Genomic DNA, 12253 nt, shown 5'->3' on the forward strand with positions numbered 1-12253 from the left:
TTCAGATGCAGATCTGAGTTAGGCGCAGGCAGTTCAGCGTTTGAGTCTGAGACTAAAGCAGGTCTGCAGTCCGAGCTTGTATTTGACAGCACTGAAACTTTCTGAGCTGTTCTCATGAGATTTCTGCTCTCTTAAAGGGTGAAGTCCTCATTCATCATCATCTTCAATTCAAAAGGGTTTGGATTCAAGGGCCTCATTTTGTTCCATCTCTAATATTTAGAGAAGGATCAAAATTACTTTTTAAAATATATATGTCAACTGTTCGGGGTTTCATAGCTGATGATTCAGATCATGCAATGAGTTCCTCCCAGGTGGAGCCCCTGCACCCAAAGCCAGTCAAAGGCTTGTTGACTTCAGTGGGACTTGGGGTCTGCCTGCATGTGGCACTTTTCAGGATTGCAGTAAATATGTTGTGGAATGAATCCTAACTTGGTTGATTGCATTTGTAAAGCTATTACTGCTGTCCGGACAAATGTTGCCAATCTCAGTGATACAGCAATGTGGAAGATCAAGAGGGCTCGTTTTGCACGTAATCGTCAGAAGAGCGTGCGTTCCCTGAGGGACAGTGTGAAGGGACCCGGGGAATCAAAGAGAGCACTCTCCCTTCCAGAAACCTTAACCACCAAAATCCGTTGAGTATCCTTTTATATTTTTGTGATAAGCCTGCATCTTCTCCCTTAAGATTGCATCCTGTTGCTGAGTACACAATGGGACTTTCAGTATTCATCCAGTTGGGACAGTTTAGCATATCTGGGTTATGGACTGACTCAGACATTATTCAGGTAGTTAGAAGTCAGTGAGTTTTCCAAATAACAGGGACAACATTCCAGTTTTGTGCTGTACTTGTTTTATGGATAGAATGAAATGCTCTGACACAAGTTTGTAGATAGTTTTTAATCTACGTAAGGTGGCTAATGTATTGCTTACTTGGACGAGAACTAGAGGTAGCTTTTGGAAAGTGATTCAGTTATTACTGATAATTATTAATTAATATGTTTTGTCAATTTATGCAGCACTATACTATATATTGGCACTTTTCAAACAACAAATTCTTTGCTGCAGCCATTCTATATTTGCAGATTTCCTTTAGCAGTATAATAATGTGCATACAAAACATTTTTATAACCTTCTTACATACGAGGAAATTGATTCTCAAAATCCTCTGGGTTGCATGTGCTGTAAAAATATATATGATTAGAATATTTTTAATATGCTGTAGGAAAAATGACAAATCTATTTTTCATTTTTAGAGGACTTTACAAATATTAATTAGTCCTGTACTTAAGACACTTCAGCCACACTTAATATCCCCAACCTGTATAATATAATACTTGTTAAAATTAACCTGAGTCATCGGTGCCAATGAGCTGCTAAAATTAATTAGATTTTTTTCTCTAAAATTAGTAGAGAACCAAATTAAAACCAAATTTATTTTGCTTATAGTTTTCTGTGAATCTTATGTAACTTGTATTGATTAACTCTGGATGCTGCACGAGTCCTTCTAGTTTAATGATCTTGGACCAGAAAAACTGAGTAATAAAGGAGACTAGAGTTAAGGGATAGAGAGCATAAAACCACAACTCCACAAAAATCAATCTTCTAAAATGTTACATTCACTGCATAATAACAATTAATACATACACTTGAGAATGCTCTTAGATCAAACTCAGCTTAATGCTGAGCATATATTGAAGTGTAAGTTGTCTCTATTGATTATTTAAACAGAATTATTCTTGGTTTTTAGCTGTGAGGTTGACCAGGCATGAACAGTCTGCTCCTGCACTTGGTGGAACACCAGAGCAAACGCCAGGTGGGTACTTCCTCTGTTGAAGAGAGGGGTGTATAGTGGATACAGGAAGAAGGGAGGGAATGCTATCTCTTTTATTGGATCATGATATAATTTGCATCAGGCACTAGCTTATCAAAAAGGTTCTTTCTTAAAATGTTGAGTGCCAGAAGAAGGAATAATTTTGGCCTGCAAGTTGTTGTAAATTATATACGCTTAGTCTATTAGTCTGTCTTATACTTATTATAAACTCCTTGGGGCAGGGACTGATCTTTTGTTCTGGGTTTGTACAGCACCTAGCACAATGGAGTCCTGTTCAATGGCTGGGGCTCCTAAGTGTCACTGCACAATAAATAATAATAGTAATATTATTTGCTGGTCTGTGTAAATCAGTGTGCCGAAAAATAAAGTCCCAAATACAGGGTCTCTTCATGTCCCTTTCTTCAGGACTAGCTTTATTTGCTAAAATATAAGCTCAAAACCAGAACAAATCAACTCAAGCTACTGAGTGATAACCTGCTAGGCCTTCCCAGTTTCAGCAACCTGGGAAGGGCAGGGGCACAACCTTGCTCGATGCTAGCCTCCTTTGAACCAGCACCCCTTCCTTTCATAGCCCCATGCAGATCAATCATGTGGCAGGCAGAGACTAGGTGAGTCTTTGCATGCCAGAGCGCCTTTACACTTTGTCACAATCTGATAACAGATGTGATACGCAGGAGTGTTGGAAGTGACTATTCTTTATTCCCAGGCCCCAGTCACCTGGCAGAGGTCAGGGTTACCAAGGTCGATTCCCTTGTCACATGGGAAGTATTAGCTGCACATTACCTAACTTAGTGTTGCCAACTTTCATGATTGTGTTATGAGTCTCATGATAGTTGATTGTATTCTTAAAGACTCAACTTCTGGATTCAGGTGATTATGTGAGAATCTCAGCTTTGGTTTTAAAAAATTGGAAGTTTCTAGCCCTCCTGATGGTGAAGAAAAGCCTTAATAATGACCTGAATGCATCCCAAAGACTTGGAATCCTGCAGGCAAAAAGAACCCAATGTTTATTATATTTTAAAAAAAACTCATGATTTTTGGAGGCTTGACTTATGAATTCTTGTGGATAGTGATACTGAACTTGACTGATTTTTCCAAAGAACCAATATGGCTCCAAATACTTTCTGCACATCTGCTATCAAAAAACACACCTCTCTCTTACACGGAGAAAATGTAAAAGTAAAGATTTGATCCTTGTCCCCATCCACTCCTTCATTTTAGGTTTAAACCTGCAGTCCCAGCTCAGTCAAAACTCCTGTTGAAATCAGTGGAGGTTCTGTGGGAATCAAGGAAACAGGATCAGGCCATTATTAATTCTGTTCAGCATTCCAACCCACTTTGTCACAGAAGGCAGGAATTCCACTGAGTGGCTTGTACTAAAAGACAAAGAGATCATGTTTAGTATGAGGCAGTCTAATCATGGTTTGGGGTTTCATGATATATTTTGATAGGTCATGAGGTAATTTGAGGGTGAAAGGGTCTCAGATTAGAATCATAGAACTGGAAGGGAACTCAACAGGTCATCTAGTCCAGGCCCCTGCACGCAAGCCAGAGCTAAGTATTATCTGGACCATCCCTGACAGGTGTTTGCGCAACCTGCTCTTAAAAATCCCCATTGATGGAGATTCCACAGTCTCCCGAGGCAATTTATTCCAGTGCTTAACCACCCTGACAGTTAGGAAGTTTTTCCTTATGTCCACCTAAACCGCCCTTGCTGCAATTTAAGCCCATTGCTTCTTGTCCTATCCTCAGAGGTTAAGAAGAACAATTTTTCTTCCTCCTGCTAATACATCCCAGAATGATATTTGTTATTTTTGCAACAGTATTACACTGCTGACTCATATTTAGCTTGTGATCCACTATGACCCCCAGATCCCTTTCCGCAGCACTCCTTCCTAGGCAGTAATTTCCCACTTTGTATGTGTGCAAGAAATTTAGTCTCCAAATCTGACATACCTTAGAACTGTCACAAACTGGTGGGTAATATCGAAATATCTGTTTATTAAATTAGATCAGTTGACTCTTCCATATTTAAAACAAATAACAAACCAAATACCACTCAAATCCCCCAATAGTCCTTGTTTATGAATTGCCCTATAATAATGGCTAAAGAAGCAGACATCTAGCCAGTAGGAGGAGGACAATGTAATTAACATATGCCAGGGCTGATCCTCAGTGGAGCTATGATAATTTACAGCAGCTGAGGATCTGCCCCCCCCCCCCCAGTTTCCCTGTTGTAGTTTACAGAGGCATCATAATGGATGCTGATAACAGAGAGAAGTAGCAGATATGAGATTTTGCATGCTCATAAGAGCATAACACTAACTCTGGAGAGTGAAAGCTCAGAAAAAGTCCTTGGAAGTATCCATTAACTCATGCCATGACTGTATACCCATTGCAAGGCTGAATATTTCCTTATCTTCAAGTTTCTGAAAGACACAGCTCAGTAAGCAAAAGTAAAAAGGATAATTTTATCAGATTCCTTACTCATTTAATTGTATGTGGAAGTTTTGGGATAGATTTAGACCCACATTAATGACTCATTCAGTTCCATAGTTACATTTTTTTATGTTATGGAAAAGTCACGCAGAATTTAATAGAGATGAAACCAGTAGGGGGCTAAAGAAAAAACTGTAAAATCGTCTGAATGAGACTGATGTCCTTTTTAGAGGAAATATTCAATAGAATTTAATAGAGAATTATATCTCTGCTGTGGAATTGTTTGGAAAGGTTATCACTGTCAGTTGAATTCTAAAGGACCAAAAGGGGTCAGGGATAAGAGACACAAGGTGGTGGAGGCAATATCTTTTACTGGACCAACTTCTGTTGGTGAGAGAGACAAACTTTCGAGCTCCCCAGTGCTCTTCCTCAGGTCTGGGGCCAAATTTGAATGAGAGTGGTGCTGAGACCGTGTGCCAGGTCACAATGCTTGGAGCGTGGAGCTGGGAGCCACTGCTGCAGCCCTAATTCATACCTGAAAAAAAGAATGTGAATTTGAATTATGCAGCACGTACTTTATTTTAATCAATATTTAAACAGGTTGTGTTGGAATTACAGTACATTGTATACTCTACCAACACTTCTGCTTTATACCTTCACATATTGTTAGCTGTAAAAAAACCTCATACTTAGACGTGCTGGGCAGCTGTAGCTCCTATTGACTTCAGCTGGAGTTGTAGATACTCAGTACTTCTGATACTTCATCTCTATTGTGAAGGATCTCAATAATAAAGACCTGTTTAGACATATGGTAAAATGTAGGACAATATTTCATGGGCCAAATAAAGGGGCCCTGATAGGTTAAAATAGGCGCACTGGAACAGTTTGTATAGTGGGGGTGCTGAGAGCCATTGCACCAAACTAAACCTGTATATGATGAAAACCACTTCAAGCTAGGAGGTGCGGCAGAACCCCCTGCACACCTAATTCCATTACCTATGCATAGGCATCGACTTTCTGATATGCCGGGGGGTGCTCCCCCTGGCTCCGCCTCAGGCCCTGCCCCCACTCCACCCCTTCACACAAGGCCCCACCTCTTTCCACCCCAACCCCTTCCCAGAGTGTGCCTCGCCCTCGCTTCTCCTCCTCCCCCCAGTGCCTCCTGCACGCTGCAGAACAGCTAATCACGACGGGTGGGAGGTGCTGGGGGAGGCACTGATTGGTGGGGCTGCTGGCGGGAAGGAGGCATTGGGGAGGGGGTTGGGCAGGCATTGATGGGGCTGCCAGTGCGTGCCCCAGGACCCACCATTTTTTTTTCCGTGGTGCTCCTGTGCACCTATGAGTTAGAAATCATAAGGGTTAAAAATATTCCTTACCTAAAAATGTTGCTGAAAAGGTTTTAGATTATGAAAATGGAAAGAATGTTATAAATCTAATTTACTGTTTGTTCTTTTTGCTGCTTGTTTCCTTTTTGCATTCAGTCAGAATGGACAATGATGCTCAGTTAGTCAATTTCCCTCTTGTTCGGATTGTCATGCAGTACTGTTTGGGTTGCATGCACTGCAGGGGAATGATCAAATCCAACTTCTTTCACTGGAAAATAATAATGACAATATTTGTACTAAATATTTAACTTTTGTAAAGCCATATATATGATATGATACTATAGTATACTACAGTATAAGCAACAATTTGGCTTAGACTATCAGACAGCATACCTTAACACACTCTGTGTAGATTTTAGGGATTTACTTAGCAGCATTGGATGATAGTTAGGGTCTCTGCATTCCTTTGGAAGCTGTGGTTTTCCTGGATAAACCTAAAGTGGCACAATCTATTCAGGTAAATCCACTTTTCTTCTGTGTCTGGAGAGAAGTATGCACTAAGCATGTTAGAAGGTGAATCCTTTATTCTCTATTTGATCAAATGCAGGATTTTCCCTCTCTCTTATCCTCTAAAGCAGTGATGGGCAACCTGTGGCCCGTATGCAGGCTGTATGTGGCCCATTGGGGTAATCTGCTGGGGGGTTGCGAGACAGTTTGTTTACATTGACCGTGAGCAGGCACGGCTGCCCGCAGTTCCCAGTGGCCGCAGTTCCCCGTTCCCAGCCAATGGGAGCTGCAGGAAGCGGCATGGGCCGCAGGGACATGCTGGCTGCTGCTTCCCGCAGCTCCCATTAGCTGGGAATGGCAAACCGTGGCCACTGGGAGCTGTGGGCGGCTGTGCTTGCGGTCGGTCAATGTTAACTGTCTCACAGCTCGCCAGTGGATTACCCTGATGGGCCATGGGCCGCAGGTTGCCCACCACTGGGATTTTTTGGGTTTTATTGGGATTACCCTTAGCTGGAGTAAATTTTGGTCCATTGAAGTCAATGGAACTATGATGAATTACACCAACTGTGGCTCTAACCCATAAAATATTAATCTTCTTTTGCTCACAGTAGTGTAAACCAGGAGTAAAGCCACAGAACGTGGTGGAGTTACACTGGTGTGAACAGAAATCAGAATCAGTCCCATACAGTATAACTGTTCACTGAGGACGTTTGAGGAGTTGAAAAGCTTTTGACTTCAACAAAATATGGAGTTAATTTCGTATACCTAAAGTGCCTAAAGGCAAGAATAGATTACTGCCCTCAGAAATGCATGCACAATTCCTACTGACTTCACATGTGCGTATAGGGTCAGAAGTGAGACATTTAGAAGTGCATATAGGATCAGAAGTCTCTTGGATAGATGTCTCTGGCCTGATTCTTTATTGCCTTGCACTGCAGTCATTCTCATCAGTGTCTTTCTTGTGCTGATAGGACAACCATCCCCAGAGAATGACAATACAATAAAGGACCTGCTTCCAGAGGATGCTGGGATTGATCATCAGACCGTCCACCAGCTGATTACTGTGCTAATGAAGTTTATGGCAAAGGATGAAAGTAGTGCTGAGTCAGATATCAGCAGTGCTAAAGCCTTCAACACAGTGAAGCGCCATCTGTATGTCTTGCTTGGCTATGATCAACAGGAAGGATGCTTCATGATTGCGCCTCAGAAAATGCGCATTTCAACTTGTTTTAATGCATTTATCGCTGGAATAGCACAAGTAGGTGTGATTTATTCTCACTGGGCATATGTGATCCAATGAGCTGGCACCAAAATACCTCACCCAGCCAGCTACCATTGTCTGGGGTTCCTGAAATGTCTGCAAGGCAGTCTCCTTTACAGTGTTAAAAATGCTGGTTGAGTGATCAGTAAACAAACCTAATACCTTAGATATATGCTCTCATTGTAATAAGTGGATGAATTTGAGAGCGAGAAGGGCTGTGTTGCCTGTTCACCCTTCAAAACGCTCAGTCTAGACTTATGAAGTACCTTTCCTAGTGCTATTGCTTTGGAGAAGGAAGGAAAGTGGTTAAAGACAGAGACTGCAAGTTAGAATTCATGGGTTCTATGCCCATTTGCACCATAGACATGCTATATAACCTCAAGCAGGTCAGTTTTTCTCTCTGTGCTCTAGTTTCTTCATCTGTAAAATGGGGTCCACAATAATTCCCTATCTCACAAGGGCTCACACTGGTAAAGTGATACATGGCTGAAAAGGGCTACATGGTTGCAGAGTATCATTATTGCTTTTGATGACAAAGTCTTTTCATTGCTGCCATGTTTCCCCATAGCTCCTTATTAAAACTCCCTGTTACGTGAACTTTAAGGGAGAAAAATGGTCAGTAGTTCAAATAACCATAAAACATATTAAAAATGCCCAATAAAGATGCAAGAATATCACCTTTTTCATCGACTTTTTTGTTATACACATTGGAGGAAGCACCCTTTTTTTCCAAAGCAGGGTGCGATGGATGAATCTACAGAAGTTCACATGCAGCCTCAGGCAAAACATGCAGACATCTATACGTGCAGATCAGGTCCATGTGCACGTGGGCACTTAGATTAGGATGCATTTGTACAAACTGCACACCAGACATATCAAGATGCAGTCACAGTGTATTGTTCCTGATTTACCTCTTACTTACTGTGGATATATAGTGCTGTATATGAAAGGAGGTTCAGGCCAATTGTGTTGTGTTGAGCTTGAAGGTTCAGAAGGTGGAAGTTAGACAGTAGAACCATAACCTAAATTTTCCAAAGTAACTAATAATTGTGCTTGCCACAATTTTGGGGTGCCCAACTTGAGACACCTTTTGAAAGGCTTGATTTTCAGAAGTGCTGAACACCCACTCTCTAAAAATCTGGTCTCTTTAAGGTGTCTCAGGTTGGGCTCACAAAAGCACTATTCACTTTTGAAAATTTAGATCCATGGGTGGAATCCACTGAAGTCAGTGGGAACTTTGCCATTCGCTTTAATGGGGCCAGGATTTTACTCCATGTCTTTAGTGTGAAAATATTAATTTGGAATTTGTTTTATGATTTTTTTTTTTTACTTCTGATATAAGGGAGCATTCTATAGTGTAGGGAATCTCCTTGGCTGTTGGAGCCACACTCTTTATTGCAGCACTGGCATTTGCTCACAAGAAAAGGGAACTTTGTAAAATACAACATTAACATAACACAAAATTTATAAATATTTACTTTCTGCGGCCAGTTCTGCAAATGGTGGGATTGGATGAATGTGCTGGTTTATTAGCTTTAACTTTCATGAGCTTAATCTTAGAAGGTTTAGCTCAAGAAAACATTATTTCCAAAGATTATTGTTAGTATTCAGCTCCTTACACCCTAATATTGCTGCTTTGCTATTTTTATGTAAGATAGATACCTTTTGTTCCTTGCAGCAAACACTGAAATAAGATTGTGCAAGGTAAAATCATTTTGATGTTATTCCACCAGGTGGTGGTATTGGACAGTTCTTTTTGGAGGAAAGAATATAGCACAGATGGGCCTTGATAATACTTTGTAAAACTGTGCTTTAAGTCCTATGGTTGAGCTATAGTCAGGATATATAACTTTAGACTTCCCAAATCTTAATATAACATGTAGAAAAGTGCCATTGGCTTCAGGGCTTGTCTGAAATACAAAATGGACTGCATTGAGACACCTTGTTATTACAAAAAGAACAGGAGTACTTGTGGCACCTTAGAGACTAACAAATTTATTAGAGCATAAGCTTTCATGGGCTACAGCTCACTTCATCAGATGCATAGAATGAAACATATAGTAAGAAGACATAGACATACAAAGAACATGAAAAGGTGGAGTAAGAGGCTAATTAATTAAGAAGAGCTATTATCAGCAGGAGGAAAAAAACTTTTGTAGTGATAATCATATCAAAAGTTTTTTTTCTCCTGCTGATAATAACTCATCTTAATTAATTAGCCTCTTACTCCACCTTTTCATGTTCTTTATCTATCTATCTATCTGTTCCATTCTATGCATTCGATGAAGTGGGCTGTAGCCCACAAAAGCTTATGCTCAAATTTGTTAGTCTCTAAGGTGCCACAAGTACTCCTGTTCTTTTTGCGGATACAGACTAACAAGGTTGCTACTCTGAAACTTGTTATAACACAGTTTGGTCTTACCTGTGGTGGTGATTTGGTCAAAACGTAGTATACTCATGTTACAGAGCCACGTTATAGCCTTGTTGCAATCAGATGTCAGGCTCTCGGACCATATATGGAGATGCACTATATATTCATCTGACAGTTTATGTATATTGGTAGATAGACAGGGTGGGTCTCATTAGTTTGACTCAAGGAATGTTAAATGTTAATGTAATAGGGAGACGGAGACAAGAACAGGAAACTCTGCATAGAAAAGCCTAGTCAGTCCACTTGTGCTGGAGCTTGGGAGCTAAATCTTGTGTTTGTATATACAGTCCAGTCTTAGGGCTTTGCTACTTTAATGAAAAAATGAATGTAAATCCCAACAGTGGGTAAGTTTGGAAAATAACGTGTGTGTGTGTGTGTGTATAGGGGCTGAGAGTGAGGTGATTAGTCCACCCATTTATATGTGAGGAATTGCTAAGCCAAATATTTAAAAATCATAAGTCAGGCCCACAAAATCATATTGACTTAAAAATCATGAGGTTAAAAAAACTTGGATAATTTTTATTAGCCTCCTGATATTGAAACCTTTAGAGTTGACATTTTCAAGCTTTTCTCTGCGATTATGAGAGCTAGAAACTTTTTTTTTTTTTTTTTAACAAAGAGATATGGGAGTCTTGGCTGATTACATGACTCCAGGACCTGGGAACTGAAGAAAAACACCTAATATAAAAAGACTCATGCTAAGATCATGAGAGTTGGCAAATGTAGCTGGTTACCTAACATGGGTATAAGTTCGTTTTGGTCCTGTTCGTCCATCCATGATCACACTGTCTTATAACACGAGAATGACCCAGCATGATATATTTTGGTGTATGAGCAGGCCCTGTGCACACTACAGTTCAGACTGTGCTAGCCAGAGCTGTTTTTAAACACCCCTCTTGCTAACACACTTTCCCCATCTAGCTAAACAGGGTCTAATTACAGGATGAACCATTTTACTAGATTTTACATCACTGAGAATTTTTGTTTGGAAAGTGGTTTATAACATAGGCCTTTGGAGAAAAGTTTCAAATGCGCCTAAGTGATTTAGGCGCTTATGTGCCCTTTTTCAAAAGTGATTCAGGCACTTAAGAGTGCATTGACTTTCAATGCTATAAATGTAAAGTTGTTTTAATTGAACAATGTATTAAAAGAGTAAAATGTGCTTGCATCCTTCAGTACTAGGATGGTATTTAAGCAAGAGATGTGCAACATTCAGTTGTTTATGGGTTCAAAACCTATTTGCATGGCTAACTGATCTCCCAAACATTTTTTTTTTGCATTGCCTCACAATATAACATGACATAAAGGGCCAGTTTTTGCCTTAATTTGCTCTTGTGCCAACCTGTTGATAAATATTGTTGTAACTGAAGGCGGAATTTGATCCGCTGAGCTACGTTTTATAAGCAAGGCTGCACTCATCGGTTGCAAACTGGGCATTTGTGTGCGTGAACACACATTTGTTGATGCACATCCTCAATTTCTACCCACCAAAAAGGTATTTAGCAACCACAGCAGACATTGATACATATATTGTCTCTGCAACTTAATTGGGGAGATTTGAAAATTTTGCCAATAGTGTGTTTTGAAATGATAAATAACATAGTGGCCGTGTTGTAGTAAATGACTCATCAGGCTGATACCATGCAAAGAGCTAACAAAACAGCAAACTTCCTGAAAGCTTTCTAGGTGATCGTGGAAACTCCCCGCAGGCCCTTATTTCCCTTCACCTTCCCAGTATTTAAACTACTGTTGTAGTATGGCAATTGGTAACATATGTGGAATTGATTTTCTTGTCGGTGCACTAAAATCTAAATTCATATTCATTTCAGGTGATGGACTATAACATTAACCTGGGAAAACATCTCCTTCCATTAGTGGTTCAGGTGCTGAAGTATTGCACTTGTCCTCAACTAAGACATTACTTCCAGCAGCCTCCCCGCTGCTCCCTCTGGTCCATCAAACCTCATATTCGGCAGATGTGGTTAAAGGCGTTACTTGTCATTCTTTACAAGGTTCGTTGTCTTGAAGGGGTGTTATCTTAAAATTCACATTTCAGTCTAAATTTTGTTTCAGGTGGTGCCTAAACCTACTAAACCCAAAAGGGATTAGAGGGAAACATTTTTCTCTCTTCTTTCAGTTTGTTTACTTTGTGTATTTAGTTTCAATTTGTGTAAATTAGTTTCACTGTTTACCCTATACAGTCAACAAGCTAGTCAGTTTCTCCCATTGTTGATGTGGTTCTTTCATCTAACAGCCTGAGCAAGAAAAATATTTTTGAATTCAGGAAAATGGGTTGTAAAACCACAAAACTGGCAGGTGGACTCAGTTGTAATATCTGATGCTACTTTAAAAATTGACTAAATTTTAAGTTAATAGTGTCAATTTAACAACTGGAGTTCTTAATTCACATAATGTTTTTATGTGAGTTGTAAAGAACATAACTTCAGTAAAGTACCTATTGG

At 40.0% G+C, this 12253-nt stretch overlaps 1 protein-coding gene across 12 annotated transcripts in view; it reads left to right on the forward strand.

Moving 5' to 3' along the window:
- Positions 1-12253, forward strand: part of UNC79 (unc-79 homolog, NALCN channel complex subunit) — a 161993-nt gene that overhangs the window by 69007 nt on the left and 80733 nt on the right. For all 12 annotated transcript variants that reach the window (XM_073349519.1, XM_073349521.1, XM_073349522.1 and 9 more), the window contains 4 exons: positions 452-631; positions 1745-1810; positions 7071-7357; positions 11621-11803. In XM_073349519.1, coding sequence (XP_073205620.1) covers positions 452-631; positions 1745-1810; positions 7071-7357; positions 11621-11803 — 716 coding nt within the window. The remainder of the gene's footprint in view (positions 1-451; positions 632-1744; positions 1811-7070; positions 7358-11620; positions 11804-12253) is intronic.

This window comes from Lepidochelys kempii, chromosome 6 (genome assembly GCF_965140265.1).
Source record: "Lepidochelys kempii isolate rLepKem1 chromosome 6, rLepKem1.hap2, whole genome shotgun sequence".
Lineage (NCBI taxonomy): Eukaryota > Metazoa > Chordata > Testudines > Cheloniidae > Lepidochelys > Lepidochelys kempii.